This window comes from Nannospalax galili, unplaced genomic scaffold (assembly GCF_000622305.1).
Source record: "Nannospalax galili isolate Female #2095 unplaced genomic scaffold, S.galili_v1.0 scaffold120, whole genome shotgun sequence".
Taxonomy (NCBI): domain Eukaryota; kingdom Metazoa; phylum Chordata; class Mammalia; order Rodentia; family Spalacidae; genus Nannospalax; species Nannospalax galili.
The window spans coordinates 390,212-410,130 of NW_008350324.1; the positions used below are offsets into that span (position 1 = coordinate 390,212).

Below are 19,919 nucleotides of genomic sequence, written 5' to 3' on the forward strand. Positions count from 1 at the left end.
CTGTTCTTGCTGCACAGCCTGTTCTGTTGGCTCAGTGCCTCAGGCTCTCCTGAGTGTTTGGGGATGATCAGGGCTTTGTGCTCAGAGGGCCTGGCCATGTCCTCTTCCCTTACCAATGCTAGTGGAGAGAATTCTAGATGATTCATGTAAAGTCCAGCCTGGCTTCAATAATTGGCTTCTTCCAGGCTGTGCAGCCATGAGACTTAAGCCGAGCACAGAACACTGATGACAGGAAATGGCACCCAGGCTTGTCCAGGAGAAGTGTGCTGCCTCAGATCCTCGCGGAGCCTCACATGGCCAGAGGAGACTGGCGTTCCCTCCACTGTCAAGGGGAGGAACTGAGGCACAAGAAAGCCATTATTCTCCTGGCCTCACAATCAGGGTTGAGTCCCTTTCCCTGTCGCCAAAGCCTGTGTCTGTCATGGGGCACACACTTCATGAAATACCACTGGACACTTTGTGGGAAACAAAATGCCGCCTGCCTCATGCTTCCCTGACTTCTCCAGCTCTGGGCAGGGAGCTGCTGTAGTAAGCACTTGTCTGGACCTCTAAGCCCCTGGAGGGATAACAAGCAGGACTGGCCACCCAGGTGCTGAGAAGGGTGCCTTGGCAGGCACCCCTCCTACCTAGAGGTAGGGCATGGCTTCTAGGTGATGCTTGTGGGAGGCCTAGAGCAGTTTGCAAGTGGCCACCAGAGGGCGCTTGGTTCCGTGCTGGGCTGCTGGGAGTTTGGGGAGGTGGGTGGGAAGGGCCTTGAGATTAGTTAGGGATGTAGTCTTACACCAAGAGCTCTTAAATCAGCATTTTGAAGAAGGGGCCTGATTCTAAACTAACTTATGAGGTATGTTTCATCCCACAGGTGCCAAGCAGGGACTGAGAGAGACAGGCTGTCTATGTGGTTCCTGCCCTCAGGGAACCTGTGATTTGGTGTGGAAGACAGAATTGGAATGCAGTGTGATATGCCTGGGCCACAGTCTTTATCCAGAACAGTCACTTAAGACCCACTTAAGAAGCACCTACTCTGTGCCAGGCACTGTACTAGTTTAGAGTCGCTGCCCTTGAGGCTCACATTCCATTGGGGGCATGGCAAATATGGGGAAAGTCGGGAAAATAAGAAAACAGAGCCACACAGATAAGAAACCAGTAGCCCAGGCCAGAAGGGAAGGAGGGAGTATCAGAGGGCTTTCTGGAGGAAGAATCCCCACCCCTGCTGGGAGGAGTGGGGTTTCCAGGAAGGTTCCTGCAAGAGACCCACCAGAGCTGAGCCATCAAGACAGAGTTCAATGAGCAGGGAAAGGGAGGGCCCGTGGAGACAGCTAGGACCACGGTGGGAAAGCCACGTGGAGAAAGTATGTGTGTAGGATAGCAATCAGGAGCCATGTCAGGAACTCGTGTCTTCCCAGAAGTAAGATGGTGGCATGGGGATTGGGATTGAGAGGGGGAGGTTTTAGAGAGCTAGGAGAGAAACTCCCAGACCTGGTCACTTTTGAACTGGGCTGTGGGGTGTGGGGAGATCGTCAGGCAGGGCAAGGAGAAAGACAACGCAAAGTCCAGCTCCTTGAGGTGACTGGTCTGAGATTAGGGGAGACATGGAGAATCTGGCAGTTGAGACTGGGACTCTGGAGCCACCTCTGCCGGGTCCCTTCTTGTCTCCTCCACTTCAATGTCCTCGTCAATGGAGAGGGGATGACAGATGATAGCATGTCCCTCCTAAAATGACTTCGATGCTTAAAGTAATACCCACAAGTCCTTGATTTTGTCCCTGGGTTGAGGGCTGTGTTTAAATCACAAGAGCAGTAATGGGAGCCACCATTGGGGATATAAATACTGTTCTCAAGCCCCCTGTTTGGGAAAGTGAAGAGGTTCTTAAAACACCCGTGTTCCATGCTTTAGATTCTAGAGACGTCCTTTCCTTGCTTCGGAGCAAGACTTAATCAGCACCTGGCTGGAGCCCTCGTTTCTTTGTGTTTCCTCCTCATCACCGTCTCAGTGTGAGGAATCCTACTGGAAATTGAGTAACTTCACCTCCTGGTGATCTGTTTACAAGAAGATGGCCAGAAAAAAAGTCAAAAAAGAATCTTGAAGCCCTGATTTTTTTTTTTTAAGTGGAGTTTTGTTTTGTAGTTCAAGCTGGCTCATAGCTCACTGCATATCCCAGGCTAACCTCAGTGTCAACGTGCTACTGCCTCAGCCTCCTGAGTGCTGGGATTACAGGATTGTACCACCAAATTAGCAAAACCCTACATTTTTATTTCAGCATTAGACTGTGCATAATTGCTAGGCTTCTCACTTTGTGAAATTAAAAACATATTTTATAATGTATATACATATTATTAGTAATATATTTGCTGCTATTACCAAGTCCATTTCAAGTACTCATATGGTGAGTAGCCACCTTATCAGACAGGAAATTCTAGACTAATATGACAGTTATTCTCACAAGTAGGATTTCTCCCAGGATGCACTAAAATATTCATTATACTTCTTTTTTTGAGGGAATCAAGTTGTTTCTGGTTGAACATCATTTGTATTAACTGTTTGACACCCTGTGGTCCCTTTTTCAGTGAGTTTCCTGTCTAGTTCCTTACACTGGCCATTTTGGCCACCTCAGTTTTGAGGTGAGCTGAATGTACTGTGTGTAGATGGACAGTGAGCACTCAATCTGACAGCAGAGAGGACCAGTACCCATCGAAACCAGCTTCCTTTCCCTCTCCTCTGAAGCAGATCCAGAGTCGGTCATGGGTCAAAGGTTGTGAGCTCTGAGGTTCCAAGACAGACCCCCCATGGCCCCCTCCCTTGCCACTGTAGGAGTCATTCAACAAGTGCTTAAGTTGTTGACCTGGGCTCCTGGGAGCCTCTCAAGGGAGCTTGGAGAAGAGTCACTGGCTAGGTACCAGTTATGCAAAGAATGCCACTCAATCTTGGGTGCCAAATAAGAGTCTATGAGAAGAGAACCAAACTTCCTACAAGTTTCCACTGTGTTTTAGGAGCAGATTTTTCTTCTAAAGGAAATAAAAGGTTTGCTTTATAATGTAGAAATACCTGTTGATGCTTTGAATGAGTCTGCAGCATCATTTGATACCCTCCCAGCATCCCTGGAAAGGATGCTGATAGAGAGGAGACCACCTCAGGAGCGTGACTGCTTTATCCCAGGGTGGTGAGATCTCCAGTTCATAGTCCAACTTTTACCTCGAGCAGGCCTGCTACAGAGGTGGGGACAGGGAAGGAGGGAAGGAGAGGTTCCCAAGTTCAGTCTTGATCCAAGCTGTCACAGCTCCAGCAGCCACCCTTGTGGAACTCCATGAATCCAGCCAAAGGTGTCTGGATCCCCTTTCTTCTGCACTGTTGAAGTGACACCACCTGAGGCCCTTGGTAGGGATTCAACTGAGAACCACATAGACCCACGGGTGAGCTCTGAAATGGGCTCAGCAGCAGAAACCTGACAAAGAATAGAAGTTTCTAGAAAGGGTGTGGGGATGCTCCACAAAGATTCATCTCCTGGGTTTGTCTTAGAAACAATCAGGTTTGACTTTTGCAGAAATAGGCTGTGTGACACAGGTGCAGGACAGCAGCAGGAACCTCACAGGGGGCAAGTGTCACCTCAATCTTTGTCCTGTGCCTGCTGCACTTCAACCCAGGACCTGAAGTCCTCATTAAACTGGAGGGCAATTTGGCTGTAGGCTGGAGACTTGTGACCTTCCCTGGGGAAGTCACACTTGGGTTGGGGTTGCTTTGAGAGCTGAGCTCTGTGTGTGAGTGTGTGTGTGTGTGTGTGTATGTGTGTGTGTGTGTAGGTGTCTTCCTCAGTCACAGTCCCGCTTCACCTTGGTTCTTTGAAACAATGTCTCTCACTGAACTTGGATCTCACTGATTTGGGGAGGCTGACTGAGCCCCAGAAACCCCAGAGTCTGCCTCCCTAGTGCTGAGAGTACAGATGCATGCCACCACACCTGGCTTTTAACATGGGTGCTGGGGATCGAACTCAGGTCCTCATGCTTGCACAGCATGCTGACTGAGCTGTCTTCCCACTCCTGGACATTGAATTTGACCTGAACTGCCTGGAGAAGGAATTGTGTGCCTTTGGGGTTGTGCCCCACAGCAGAAGGGGCTTTGAGAGGAGCTGGGAGGCAGGAGGGTAAAGTCCTTCCACCCAGTCCCCTTTCTCTGCCCCTAAAATCATGTGGCTTTGGATTCTCAGTGGTAGACCCAAGGTTGGGTCTAATTCTGTACATGAACGGATTCATCTCCTTTTGTCTTTCTCTGTCTCCTTTTCAGAGCCAAGAAGAAGAGCAAACCCCTGAACCTCAAGATCCACAGTGGCGTGGGCAGCTGTGAGAACATTCCAGCCCAGCAGTGCTCCCCACTCCTGTCTGAGCGCTCCCTGCGCTCCTTCTTTGTGGGCCATGCGCCCTTTCTGCCCTCCACTCCACCTGTCCACACGGAGGCCAACTTCTCTGCCAGTAAGTGGCTGCCAGCCCCTGGGCTGCACCGACTGCGGTCACCAGACCCTGGTGCCACCTCCCCACCCGGCCTGCTGCCTTCCCCGTCAGGTGCACGCTGTTGCCCTCCCTTACTGCTTCTAAATCTCACTCATCCTTCCCCTGCCACCTCCCACCTGTGCCTGGTTCTCTGGATGGTTTTGAAGGGGGTGTAATTGGCTCTTGGTGGTGACTGGCTGCTGTCATGGTCCCTAGTTCCTGTGTACAGGTGTGAAGGAATAACAGAGCAAAGGCTTGGGGCATTATCAAGGACACCCACTTTTCCCTCGCTGCTCTCTGCCATCTTTCAGGTGCTCACCTCTGGAGTTCTCTGGGCCATTGGGTGCATGGGGTCTGTGATGAAATTACATGTATTTTTTTTACTCGGGTCAACATATATAACCTTTATATCTCAAAGACGCATTGGGGTTCAAATCAGACTGAGCGAGGCCTGAGGCTTAGTGTCCACTTTTATAAACGACTGTCAGAGACAGAGTGCTTATGAGTGCTTATGACTTGGTGGGAATAGAAGTTTCTGGTGATGGAGAGCTGAGGTTCCAGGCTTTCCATCTTACCCAGGGGCATATTTTGTGAAATGGGTACACTGGGGTCAGAGATGAGGCCCCAGAAGCAAGGCCAGCTGCTTCTCCAGCAAGAGAGCAATGCTGACTGATGGGGTGCCCAGGGGAGGTGGATGTTAGGCTGAGGAGGCAGCAACTCCTGCCCCCAGTGTGGCCACATGCTCCTCTGTGTGCCATAGGTAGTATGCTGAGAGATGTTTACTGAGCACCAGACATGCTAATTGCCACCCCCACCCCCGGGTCCTCATTCGAGTCTGGCATCTGCCCATTGCAGAGATGGGTCATTTCCAAAGTGTAGACAGAGAAACTGAGGTTTAGGGACAGCAGAGAAATCACTCAAGCCACACAGCTACCAAATGTTGAGGTGGGTTTGAATCTGGCTCCTTCCTCCCTGTCTCCATCCTCTCTCTCTCTCTCTCTCTCTCTCTCTCTCTGTCTTTCTCAATCTCTCTCTCCTCTTCCCTCCCTCCCTCTTTCTCCTTCTCCCTTCCCCTCTCCTTTCTGTGTCTCCCTTTCTATCTGTATTGAACATGAACCCAGGGCCTCACATGTGTTAGCCAAGCACCGTGCCCCTGACACAGTGTCTTTTTATGTGCCTAGACTGATCTTGAACTGATCTGTAGCCCTGGCTGTCTTTGAACTTGCATTGAACTTGCAGTCCTCCTGACTCAGTAGCTGGGATCACAGGCCTGTGCCACCAGGCCTGACTTGAATCTGGATCTTTCTAACATATAGTAGACAAACTGTTGTGATTTGATAGTCAAGATCCCTCAAAGATCCAGGAAGAAAAAGGCAGTCTCTCTAAATGTGGGGTTTGCTCCTTACTTTATGGAAGCATTCCAGGGAGGCCATAGACCTCTGAAAAAGTGAGGTACCTCCTAATTCTCTCCGTGGGACAGACACAGTAACCTGACACATAACTGCACGGGTAGACAAGCCTGGGTGATGAGCTTGGATCAGTCCACAGCATGTATGGGAGGCACTGCAGGGGTCAGCTGAGGGTCTGGACCAGAAGGACCCATGCAGATGTAAGTTAGGACAACATTCCAGTGCCTGGCTTGTCTCAGTGCCCAGGCTGTTCAGGCTCTGCCTCAAGCAAACTAAAACAGCACCCAGGACATGCACATCGGCAGCAGAAGATGAATTTATTAATTTGTCAAGAGAAATCACTGTCAGAGAAACCAGAGATGCTCTGTGTGGTGGGTCTGCATGGCAGGAAGACAGCAGCTTGGCAAGTTAGGACAAGACAAAGGCGGGCAAGAGAGATCACACCGTTGGGGCAGCAGGTGAGGGAGGTGTCATGACCAGGAGCATGAACTAGGGAGAGAAATGCCTAGGCTTGAATCTAAGCTGGATACTTTCTAATAATGGGCTAAGTGTTTCTTAGTCTGAGTCTCACTTTCCTCATCTGTAATAGGCTAATTATACATTTGCCGTATGCATAGTATGGCCATGCCTTCTTTGTATAGGGCCTGCATACAGTAGGTGCTTAATCAATGGTGGTTGTTATTATGTTGTGTTTTAGCTCCACTTCTCTTACAGTGTTCCCAGCTCCTGGCCCCATGATTAATTCTATATGTTGCCATGTAGTTCCCTCCCTGTCCCTGTCACTTCCCCGTGGCCATAAGAGGCTTGGAATTTACCTTGGGATCAAGCTGGTGGCTGCCTCCTGTTACCATCTGTCATTGGGCCTCACTGTCCTGTGGGTAAAAATCAGTGTGGTCCCCTTAGCGGGGCTGACCATGGCTCTATAGTTCTGGCTACAGTGAAGACATCTGCCTACTTAAAAACACCACAGCCTGGCAAATTCAGGCCTTTTCCCCGGCCTCCCCACAGTTTCCCGAGTCTCCCTTTTCCCTGGGCTTCACCTAGAAGGAAAGGCCTATTTGCTGGCTGTGGGCATCAGTGAAGATCTTTCAAGGGCAGCTCCCAGAGCTGGGTGTGGCGGTGCATGCTGTAGTCACAGCACTGGGGAGGCTGAGGCAGGATGATTACAAGTTGGCCTAGGCTACACAGTGAGTTCTAGACCAGCCTGGGCTATAGAACAAAACCAAAAAGGCAGCCCCAAAGAACATGGCTCTCCCACAGAGGAAAAGAGATCTCCAGTCTGGGGGAGAATGAAGCTCAGGGTCTGTGGTCCATCTGTGTGTGCTACTTTGAATCCAGGCCCAACCTTAGCCTGGGTTCCAGATTTTCAGCACAGGAATTTCCTTTTTCTATCTGGGTCTCAGTTTCCCCAGTTGTATAATAAGAGACTCAAGGCAAGTCTTATGACTCACCTAGAACACACTGGGTTAAGAAAGAACACAGTTGCCAGGCACTGGCCCCTACTTGCTTGTCATGGTCCCCAGTCCCCTCTCCACTCTGAATTTGAGAAAATGCCCTGCTTTGGGGCTCCACTGTCAGCCTTCCTCCTGTGGACCCAGTGCAGAGAGCCCCTAGGCCGTGTCCCTGTAGCCTGCATAGTCCCATTAGTCACTGTGTACTCTGATGCATTTTGAAGGTTGGTGACATCATCTTGTAACCTCTGGTGGTGACATCTGAAGACACCAGGCAGAGCTGGCTGGAGTGGCCAAGCCTTGGAGCCTCAGGGTGCCCAGTCTCACTTGGGCTGTGGGGAGGACTCCACCTCTTTGTCCTGATGCCAGGGTGCCCAGCAGAGCGAGGGAGGGAGGGAGAGTCTCACCTGGTGGAGGAACCAGTGTTCTCCGAGGTTCACCAACCAGTACAGGCGAAATGCATGATGCCACTCTTCTGTGTGGCATGGAAGATGCTGACAGAGACATAGCCTACGTCCTGACATGCAGACAACAGAGGGCTCATCTCTCCATTTGTGCTGTACAGGGGTGCCTTGACTTATCATGGGTCTCCATTTTGAGAAGCTCATTGTAAGTTGAATACACTGTAAGCTGAAAGTGCATTGGATACAGCAAAGGTACTGCATGCCATAACCTAGCAGCTGGAGCTGCATTCCAGGCCTGTCTCAGGAAATCTCAGCCTTCACTGTATATCTTAAAAGATGCCGCACACATATCTTTATAATGCATGCAGCACTTTCATTAGCCTAAAATTGGCCAAAATCACTGAGCACAAATCTTGTTTTATGATGGTGCAGGCTAGCTCATGTTGTTTATTGCATAGTGTCCTGCAAATGAAAACTCAGCGGCGGGGTGAACACTTTCTCAGTATCATCAAGTCAGAAATATTCTTGGAATAAGTTGGGGCTCTATTCATTCTGTGTTCCTGTGCTGCTCAGGCCTGTCTGATGGGTGCTCTCTACCCCCCAACCTGTGGCCCAACATGCTGTGAACTTGTGACTCTTTGTAGAGCATCTTTGATCCCAGCTGTTGCATATGAGGCTACATCTAGATACCCTAAAAAGAAAAAAACTACTTCAAAAGAAGTCTGTCTTCTACCCCATAAGGATAAGACGAGGAATTATGGGGATCAGGGGCCAGTGCTCAGAGCATTGCACCTCAGTGAAAGAGGGTCTGGGGAGCTATTGGCAGGCTGTGTATGGAGTGACTTCTAACGGTGATGAAGATCAGGGTCTTAATGGTCATCAGTGCTCCCTGAGCTGTGACAGTGTTGCAGGCTGTGTCCAAAGCCATCTTATTCCATGTACACTTCAGGATCTTCTATAATGCTGAGACTTTTTTAAAAAATCTCCACTTTACAGACAAAGAAACTGAGACTGAGGTGAAGGAACTGGCCCAAGGTCATGAGGTTAGGGAAGAGGTAAAGGGGTGAGTCCTTTCTTCTGTGAGGCCATCTTTGTTGAACCTCTTGCTCATCAAATAGGGAACTAACTTGCTTCAGTTTTCTTTCCTGGTCGGGAACTGTGTTGTGATTTTATGGAAGCTATTTCTCTGTTAGCATGCCATGCACTTGAAGAGGAGGCATGTGCTATCCCACCTGGCCTGTGTTGTTCATATTCAATGCATCGATGGGCCCAGGTGGTGGCCATCCCCGAGGGGCCAGGCAGCTGTGGAAAGTGGCTGAAGAGAGAGCTTTGGACAGCTTCTGGGACTCGTTCATCCTAAACATCTTTGGTTGAAGATGAGGAATGAGCTAGTGCTGTCACTACCCGTGGAGCTCTGAGAGTTTTGTTGGTTGCCTGTGGCCATCCATCCAGCCCTTCGGGCAGCAGCTAGTGAAGAGAACAAGTGGCTGATGGCTCTTTGACATCACAGTCATGATGGGGCAGCTGGAATCACAGACTGGGCCTTAGATCTTGTCCTTCCGGTATCACAGAAGATGCTGCACCCTCATCTGGTGCGGCATCTCTTTTTTAAGTAATTCTCTTTTTTGTCCTGGAGCCAAGGCAAGGCATTGACCCGCAGCAGAGTACCTGACCTTATGTGTACCTGGAGGCTGAGTTACAGCCTGGTGTGGCAGGGGTGGTGGCAGCAGGTGGCAGTAAAGGGTGATGAAGCTGAATGGGGCCTGCAAAGGCAGCCACTGGGGTGGGGGGCTATAAAGACAACCAGGATGGGGCTGATTATATAATGGGGCTTAATGAGGCTTGAGGCCAAGGCTCATTACTCCCAGAAGAGGGGGAGGAGAAAGCCCCATCTCCACAGCGGTTGGCAGCCTGAGTACAGGCATGGTTTGCAACCAGGACTGATCTGAGCACTTTGAATTGGCCCCGGCTCAGAGGTAGCAGCTCCAATAGGAAATGTGTATCTCATGGGACTGACCCAAAGGTCTTTGCTCCCAAAGAATTAATAAATGGCAGTGCTGACATTGGTGCCAGAGTCCTGTCCCTGCACTGAACCTTCAGATTTAGGAGGCCCCCATGTTGCCTGGCATCTTGCCCTATGTTAGAACCTCAGGTTCCGGCAGGTCCCCACATGCAGATTTCCTGTGCATACCAGAAGGCCCTGGAATGCCTGCTTTGTATGAAAATAATGAAAAATGATCCACTTGGGGATAGAATGATACACAGATGCTGCTCACAGAAAGCACTGGCCCAACCCTGCTTTCTGGAATCAGCCACATTGATTTCTATCTGGTAGTCAACTCCACAGTTAAACCTTGGTGGTGCCACAAGGTCTGACAGACTGTTTCAGACCCTCACCAGCAGCTGTAGTAGCATCTGAACACTTGTTAGAAATGTAAATTTTCGCTGGGCCATGTGACAGGCATCTGTCTCTTAGCACTCAGAGGCTGAGGTTAGACATTTAGAGTTGGAAGCCAGCCTTGGCTACATAATAAGACTTAGTCTCAAAAACAAACAAACAAATAAATGCAAATTGTTGCTGTTGTCCCTAATCTAACAACTACTGAGAGGGGAAGCCAGGGAAGGGATCTCTCCGTCTGAGTTTTCACAAGCACTGTACCCTAACAGGTTCAGCAAATTAAAATTTCAGAACCCCTGGACTTTAGCTTTCCATTTTGAAATACACTCAACACTGTGTATTTGTGTGTTCCACATCTGCAGCCTCAATTGATGACAAAAATACCGAAAAAGATCAGTTCATCTGCACTGAACACGTACTAACTTTCCCCCCATCATTAGCTTCTAAACAATACAGTGCAACACCTCTTCACATGGCTTGAATGTTGTATTCAATGCTATAAGCAGCCAGAGACAATGGAGAGTGTGTAGGCAAATATTATGCCTGTTTATATATAATACCTGAGCATCTGAGGACTTTGGTACCCACAGATTTTGGTATCTAGGGACAAGCCCTCTGTAGATATTGACATTGGGCCAGTATTTCCATATTCCTTTCTTAGTAACTGGCCCAGTGGAGTCTGTCACAGTTTCCTACTGGTGTAGGATCCGATCCAAGGTGACACATAGCATTTAGCTATTGAATTAAGCCAGAATTCTCGTGACTTTTCTTAGCTGTTTATGACCCTGTCATCACTAAAGGGGGGGCACATTTGCCTTGTAGAATTTCGCTCAGTGGGGTCTGTTGATGGCCCCTCATGCTGGGCCTCAGCTGCCTGCACAGGTGTGCCCTACTTTCTGTGTTACATTTCCATAGACATCTCCATGAGGCCTCCTGAAACCTCTCACTTCGTGCTGCCCTACCTGAGGTTCTCCAAGTAGTCCAGTGCCTGGCCCTTTTCTTCTTGGTGCTTCTCCAGAGTGGGAGGTCAGTTAGCCCATGCTTGATCTTTTCTCACAATGCTAGTGGCTAACCCAGAAGATAAATTCCAAATATAAGGATATGGTTTCACCACATGTACTCCACTGGTCATTTGGTTGGAGATGTGTCTGTCTGTGATTCCAGACCCTGGCCAACCTCTCTGCTGGGTGTTCATTCTCACCTTTTAATGAAGCTCAGTAGACTTTGTCCTCAACAGATATGTGCACACTCTCAGTTCAGTCCCTGCTGATAATGCCCTTGAGGTAAAATCTTGGAAGGTGTAGGCAAGTCAACATGAGGTGGTTAGAGTGAGCTCTATTCAAATGTGACCCTGGTCCTTGTAAGAAGAGAGAAGGTTAGAGTGAACTCTAGTCCAGTGTGACCCTGGTCCTTGTAAGAAGAGAGGAGTTTGGACAGAGACATAAGAACTCCCTGTGAACCTGGAGGCAGAGGGCTGAGGCTGTAGGTCGATAGCTAGTGGAGGCAGAGATAGAAGAGATGAGTCACAAACCCAGGACTGCCCAGGAAACCAGAAGCTGAGAGTGAGCCAGGCAGGGGACAGAGTCCTCCTCAGAGTCTCTAAAAGCAGCCAGGTTGATTTTGTATTCATGTGCGTGCAGGTACACATATGTGTGTACATGTGGAGGCCAAAGGACAATTTTGGGTGTTGTTCCCCAAGAGCCATCCACTTTCTTTTTTGAGACAGGGTTTCTCATTGGACTGGAGCATGCCAATAGCTAGGCTGGTGGCCACTGAGCCCTGGGGACCCTCCCGTCTCTGCCTTCCTAGTTCTGGGATGACTAGCTATCTCTTGGTCCCAAAGCATGCTTTGGAAATCAAAGGCTGGCCTGATGTTGGACTTTTGGCCTCCTGAGCAGAGTGGAACAGGTCTCTTGTTCTGGGTCACCCAGACCCGTGATGGCAACTCAGGGTATACGCAGACTCCAGGGTGACCTCAAATACTCCCTGGCACAGAGTTCACTCTCTCAGACAGGGATTGGGACTGGAGAAAAGGCCAAACACTGAGGTTGTTGGGTGGAAATTGGGAAGATGTCAGAAACTCAGATGGGACCCCAGGGGCTGCAGATGTTTTGGGTTCTCAGAAGCTGCCCATCTTGACCTTTACAAAAGTTAGTTTAAAAATCCCAACCAAGCCTGGTGGTTCACTCAGAGGGTAAAAGCACTTGCAGAGCAAGCCTGACAACCTGAGTTCCATTCCTGGAACCCAGATAAAAAGCCACATGTGGTAGCATGTGTCTGTAATTGTGTTAGTCACTTTTCTGTTGCTGTGATAGAAACACTGACCAAAACAACTTATAAAAGGGAGAGTTTATTTGAGCTTATGGCTCCAGGGAAATTACAGTCCATCATGACGGGGAGGCATGGTGGCTGAAGGTGGCTGGAGCAGGAGCAGCAGAAGTTAAGCTCTCACATTATCAAGCAGGCACAGGAAGCAAGAGATCTGACAAGGCTTAAAAACTCTCTAAGCCCACCCCCAGTGATGTGCTTCTTCCTGCATAGCCTCACCTGCTAAGACCTCCCAAAACAGCACCACCAACTGGGGACAAAAATGTCCAAATACTTGGAGCCTATGGGGGACATTCTCATTTAAACCACCACAGTAGTTCCAGGACTTCTACAGTGAGGTGGGAGGTGGAGGCAGGAGACTCACAGAGAAGCCGGAGGACCAGCAAGCCTGGAGTACACAGAGGAGTGGTGGAACAAGAGAGACCATGCATTAACAAGAGAGAAGACTGAGTCCTGAATGTTGTCTTCTGACTTCCACATGTAGTCATGGCCTGTGCATGCCCTGACTTGCACACCTGCACACACACACACACACACACACACACACACACACATACACACACACACACACACTTCTCTCTCTCTCTCTCACACACACACACACACACACACACACACACCAAACTTTAAAAAATAAATGAATAAATAAAATCCTAGCCAATGACACAACTATGTCAACAACATGTGATCACTTGTGTAATTCTGTAGGTCTGTAAGCTGTAGTTGAATGAATTTTCCATCCATGTTCAAACCTCATCCATATCAGAGTTCAGAAATCACCAATTCCAGGTCCTTATTTTACAGATGAGGCCAGAGACTAGAAAGGACTTTCCCAGGGATACAGGGCTGAGGCTTGAACATGATGCTCCTGAAGCCCAGCCGGGACTCTTTTCCCAAGAAGGCTGGCAGACAGTCCTGTCTGCTGCCACTCGACATGTGTATCAGCCAGGCAGTGGAAACACAGAGACCCAGTGCCTGTTTAGCAAGTGACACGTTTGGGTGTGTGCAGGGCTGCTAATTGTGGGTGTGTGCATCCCCTGCGAGGCCACTTCCCAGTTCTCATCAAGTTCTTTCTCTCACCTCACCTTCCTGCATGCTTTGCACTTCTTGCCTCTGCACAAACAATTTGGGCTCAGTGTGAAGACAACAACCTCAGACCTTTTGTTATGATTGCTCCCACCAGGAACCGGGCAACCAAAATTGGTCGGTAAGTGGTTTGTGCTAGGAGCCAAGGGGGTCGCTTGTGTCCATTGGATAAGTCAGTCCCAATCCTGGTTCAAGGTGGCACGCTGTCAGTATGGGTAGCTTCTGTTCTTGTCATCAGGGCCTGTGTCTGACCATCACCGTCTTGGTCCCAGTAACTCCCCAGGTGAGAGATTCTCAGATGTTAACTGAATTCATAACAAGAGGTTGTAAAAAGTAGGACCTGGTGATGTGCATCAAGCACTCGTATTCCCTCTCCATGATTTGTGTCCCTATTCTATGGTGAGGAGACTGAGACTCCAGGAGGGAAGATCCTGTCTGGAAGTTATATGACACAGCAGAACCAAGACCCGAAACCACGGGGCCTTAGACTCCAGGTTGCATGGGCTTTTTGCACATAACTTTGATCATGTGTGTGTGTGTGTGTGTGTGTGTGTGTGTGTGTGGATATGGGTGTACATGTGGATGGCATACATTTGTAGAGGTCAGAGGTCAACCTTGGATGTTGGCCCTCAGGCATCTTCCATCTTTGTTTGAGACAAGGACCTGGATTTTTACCATGTAGGCCAGGCTGACTGACAGGTGAACTCACAGGGATCTGCCTGTCTCTGCCTCCCGCCTCACCACTGCTGGGATGATAGGTGTATACCTCCAGGCCCAGCTTCTCCTCCCGTTGGTTCTTGGGATCTAAACTCAGGTCATCATACTTAAAAAGCAAGTGCTTTACTGACTGAGCCACTCCCCAGCCCTGTTTTCTGGGATGATAGTTTGCGGCACAGTTCATTGTTTCAATTAGCATCACCACCCTTCTCCCAACAGCTCTGATCCTCCTCTACTGGCCCCATCTATCAAGTTGAGTGGACTGGGTGTGACCTCTGACCCTCCTTTTCCATGACATAATCTCTTGGTTTTGTTGAGCTCATTTTCTACATCAGCAGTTGGCAGCTTTCTCCTATGAAGGACCAGATAATGAGTCTCTTCAGATTTGCAGGGTGTGTGAGTCAGACTTCCATTGCTGTGACAAAACACCTGAGATAGTCAATTTAAAAGGAGGCGAAGGTTTACATTGGTTTCAGAGGTTTAAGTCCATGTGGGCTGGCATGCTTTTGGTTGTTGAGATGTAACAAAATGACGCCGGCCCCAAGAAGCCTCACCCAAGGGTCACTGGTTCATATTTTACTGTCAACATCTCCCAAGAAACACACCTGTGGGCATGTCCATAACACAGTCATATTAATGAAGGTGAGAAAACACACCCAAAGTGAGGGCAGCACCATTTCGTGAGCTGTAGACCCCAACCACATAATAAAGGAGAACGGGAGCTGAGCTTCCTGACTGTGGATGCCTGGTTGGACCAGCTGGCTCAGTCTCCTGCCACCATGCCTTCCCCACCATGACTGTGAGCCAAACCCTTCTTTAAGATGTGTTTGTCGGGTTAACAGTTTATCAACACTGTTGTGCAGTCTTAAGGCTCAGGTCACCTGTGGTCCTCATCATCTCTTGAAGACATCACCCTGCTGCTTCACATCTGAATGCAGCAATTGGTTGAAATTCTGACTTTTAAATGTGATCATGAGAATCAGGGGAGAGTCTGAGAAATGTATGACAGGGTCTTGACCTCAGAGAATGTGCAGCCTAGTTGATTAGAAGCCACATAGGTTATGTCAAACCCTCTGGTATGGACTGGGGAGATCTGAGCCTCCCAGGACTGCTCTCCTGGCTGTATAGTTCTTGTCCAATTGATTTTCACTACCGAGGCCTGGATTCTTCTACAGGAGTAAGAGCATACCTGCCTAGCTCACAGGACTGTTGTCAGATGGTATGGGGTCATTGACCAAAAACTAGAAATTGTTAACCTGGACAAGATGTCATCATTTCTTCCCCAGTAAAATGACAGACAGTGAGGCAGGCATTCAATGTTGGTGCACCTATAGTAAGTACTATTACATCTGGTTGGCTGGGGTACATTTTAAGGATATCAGTCTGCATTCTGATTGGGTGCTATTCGCATTTCTGTTGCTGTGATAAAATTTCTTGACAAAACACAACTTAGTGGAGAAGGGGTTTCTTCAGCTTATAACTCCAGGGTACAGTCCCTCACTGCAGGGAGGTCAAGCTGACAGGAACTTCAAGCAGCTGCTCCCATTACGTGCACAGTAGGAGCAGAGAGACATGAACGTGTACACAGTAGGAGCAGAGGGAAGTGAATGTGTGCACAGTAGGAGCCCTCACTGCAGGGAGGTCAAGCTGACAGGAACTTCAAGCAGCTGCTCCTATTACGTGCACAGTAGGAGCAGAGAGACGTGAACGTGTACACAGTAGGAGCAGAGGGAAGTGAATGTGTGCACAGTAGGAGCAGAGAGACGTGAACGTGTGCACAGTAGGAGCAGAGAGACGTGAACGTGTGCACAGTAGGAGCAGAGGGACGTGAACGTGTGCACAGTAGGAGCAGAGGGACGTGAACGTGTGCACAGTAGGAGCAGAGGGACGTGAACGTGTGCACAGTAGGAGCAGAGAGATGTGAACGTGTGCACAGTAGGAGCAGAGAGATGTGAACGTGTGCACAGTAGGAGCAGAGAGACGTGAACGTGTGCACAGTAGGAGCAGAGGGACGTGAACGTGTGCACAGTAGGAGCAGAGAGATGTGAACGTGTGCACAGTAGGAGCAGAGAGATGTGAACGTGTGCACAGTAGGAGCAGAGAGACGTGAACGTGTGCACAGTAGGAGCAGAGGGACGTGAACGTGTGCACAGTAGGAACAGAGGGACGTGAACGTGTGCACAGTAGGAGCAGAGAGACGTGAATGTGTGCACAGTAGGAGCAGAGAGACGTGAACGTGTGCACAGTAGGAGCAGAGAGACGTGAATGTGTGCACAGTAGGAGCAGAGAGACGTGAACGTGTGCACAGTAGGAGCAGAGGGACGTGAACGTGTGCACAGTAGGAGCAGAGGGACGTGAACGTGTGCACAGTAGGAGCAGAGAGACGTGAATGTGTGCACAGTAGGAGCAGAGAGACGTGAACGTGTGCACAGTAGGAGCAGAGAGACGTGAATGTGTGCACAGTAGGAGCAGAGAGACGTGAACGTGTGCACAGTAGGAGCAGAGGGAAGTGAATGTGTGCTTGCTCGCTTGCTCACTACTTGATTCCTCCAGTCTTACACAGTTCTGGGCCCAGCCCATGACACGGTCCTACCCACATCCATGGCAGACCCTCCCACATCAATTTACCAACTAAGACAATCCCCCACAGGCATGCCCACAGGCCAACCTGACACAGACCATCTCTCTTTGAGACTTTTCCCTGGTGATTCTAGCTTGTGTCACGTTGACAATTAAAGCTAACCATGGCAGAGGGCAGGTGACCTGACTGGCTGTGTATTCTGGTTGACTGGGCAAGTTTTCCAGCTGGTTAGATGTGTATTCAACCTTTAAACATGTTTCTTGATTGGCACTATGTGTGTTATGTTCAGTTGACTGTGTTTCTGATTGGCTCCTTCCTGTTCCATAGTCCCCTTAACAGAAGCATGTACCTCACCTTGCACAGGAAACTTCTAGCCCTGTCATTTCTGATGCATTAAAGTACATGGCCATGTTTTCCTCACAGGGTGACTGTGGATCAGATATTATTGGGTTATCCCTTGCACAGTTATTGAGCCGAGCAAATAATATTAGATTAAAGTTTGCCTGATTCATCAGACTGTGTGCTCCATAATGGTAAAATCTTGTTCACTGTGAGTCCTCTGGCCTAGTACAACCCAGGTCTTGAGAAAGTTGGTTTTGATTTATGAAAACTATTGCCATAGCCTCATGCCAGGGCCGGGGTGAGTAGATAGTCAATAAATCCATGGAGAGGACCTTAGGAGTCATTGGAGATAAAGGCCATATGGTGTCAGGCAGTAAGGAGGAGTGTGGACTGTGGGGTACTGAGAGCACCCACTCTTCCCATAGCAGCCCACCAGGTTCCACCCCAGCGTTGCTCTATGGGAAGGAGCCATAGAACTGCCTGGTTATTCAGCTTCTCCAAAAAGAAGCCAGACACTTGGGTTTTGGTAGACAGCCCACATTAAAAAAAAAAAAAAGTTGGTATTGAATTTGAAAGTTTTAGGACACATATTAAGGCGTGTCTGTATGGGGGACCCCAGTTTGTGACTGTGAGACCTGCCATTTGCCATCTGTGTGATATGATATGCTTGCTGATTCTTTGAATTTTTTAGATTATAATTTTACTTATTTTGTGTGGGTGGAGAGATGTGTAGGCAAGCATGCCACAGCATGTGTGTAGAGGTCAGAGGACCTCTTGTGGAAGTTAGTTTTTTCTTCCCACCATGTGGGTCCTGGGGATTGAACTCAGGTCGTCAGGCTTGGCAGCAAACACCTTACTTGCTGAGCCATCTCACTGGCTGGTCCTTTTTTTTTTTTTTTTTTTTTTTTTTTTTCTTCTGAAAGATTGATTTTATTTTTAATTATGTGTATATCTGCATCTGTGTATTCACACATGCATGTATGAGTGCCCATGGAGGCCAGAAGAGGGCATCAGAGCCACTGAGCTGGAGTTACAGGCAGTTGTAAGCCACCCAGGGTGGGTGCTGGAAGCTGAACTCAGATCCTCTGGAAGAGCAGCAGCAAGCCATGGAACCAGCAGTCCAGCCCCTACTTGCTGGTTCTTCAAAAAAAAAGTTTATTAGCCGGGCATGGTGGTGCATACCTTTAATCCCAGCACTTAGGAGGCAGAGGCAGGCAGATCTCTCTGAGTTTGATGCCAGCCTGGTCTACATAGTGAGTTCTGGCCAGCTGGGGATATAGGGAGACTGTCTCAAAAAAATTTTTTTAAATTTATTTTTATTTTATGTGTATGAGTGTTTTCCCTTTCTGCTCTCCAGTTCCTCATCCCTCCTCCTTGGCTCCAGAGCCCTGGCTGCCCCTCTGTACACTGTCCTCTGAGAAGGGTAGCTGGGGACTGAAGGAAGAGAGAATGGATACCCCTAAGGGCATCTGAGTTTGGGGGATAGGGCTGAGGTTTGGGGATCAAGTGCTAAGGATCTGGAAATGGGTGCTGGTAGGAGAGAGGGTACTGTGCCTGGGCTGGTGTGTCCTCCTGGCCATCTGTGAGGCTCACTCCATCATGAAAAGCTGAGGTTCTAGATTCTTCTGGGCTAATGATGCATCCTAGCCTGCCTCTGGCCACCAGGGAGTGTTTGTCTATGTGTCTCTGGAATCCCTGGGGACACTGAATGACACCCACACCCACTGTGAGGCTGAGGCTTTGACTCCTGCAACAGATCTTTCTGGAAGCTACTAACCCTGCTAGTCACCCACAAGGCAAGGCTCTCCCCTTGAGCAGCATAGGGGCCCTGCCTCAGCCCAGCTCTGAGCGGCAGTCCCCCCTGAGCTGCCCCTTGCCTGCCTTTGCTGATCTCTAAGGTCATGTTGACATAAGCCTTTGGGGAGCTAAGGTGGGGACCAGAGGAGCCCTGGACATACTCTATAGGCTGTCAAACAAGACCAGCTGCTGCTTCCCTAAAGGGCAAAAAAGGGTGATATTTTCATCTTTGCACATCAGTGGTCTCTGTCACAACTTCTCAGCTCCCCAGAAGATGTATGAAAGTGGCCACGTGTGATTGATGATAAAACTTTATTTACAAATCCGTCAGAGGGCCTGGGTTAGCTGCTGGATTAGCCTTAAACTTTACAGCCGAACAAGACCTGGATTCAGACCCCAGCTCTGCCCCTATGATGCCTCTGAGACTCAGTTTCTCCTTTGTGAATAGGAGGACCTGATTTCCTCATGGGGCGTTTCTGAGAGAAATGAGAGGGAAAGTTTAAGCTGCCAGCGCAGGGCTAGGCTCATGGTTGGCAAGCTGTGAATCCCAGCAATTACTGTTCACATAATGCTGTTTCATACCGCGATATACAACATATGAATTGTGCATAATACATTGATCTTACATTTAAAAATTAATAATTAAATGTATGAATTATAAATATGTGAATGTATAATGCATAATTATAAATGTATGATATAATTAGTCATGTTGTATAATTTATACAAATTATATATAATTTATAAAATATGCATGATATTCTTTGCAAGAATATGTATAATTTGGGAACAATATGTAAATGACAATGTAATAATTACATTATGTACTGTTATTTTATATAACTTCATGGATAATAGAAAATATATAACATTAATATATTAATGATATAATAATTACATGGTAATTACAGATAATGCTAATCTATAA

The 19,919-nt window shown here is 48.6% G+C and overlaps 1 protein-coding gene across 2 annotated transcripts in view; it reads left to right on the forward strand.

The window, feature by feature from the left end:
• Window positions 1-19,919, forward strand: part of Ksr2 (kinase suppressor of ras 2) — a 443,310-nt gene that overhangs the window by 249,143 nt on the left and 174,248 nt on the right. For both annotated transcript variants that reach the window (XM_008847447.1, XM_008847448.1), the window contains exon 5: window positions 4,276-4,460. In XM_008847447.1, the coding sequence (XP_008845669.1) occupies window positions 4,276-4,460 (185 nt within the window). The remainder of the gene's footprint in view (window positions 1-4,275; window positions 4,461-19,919) is intronic.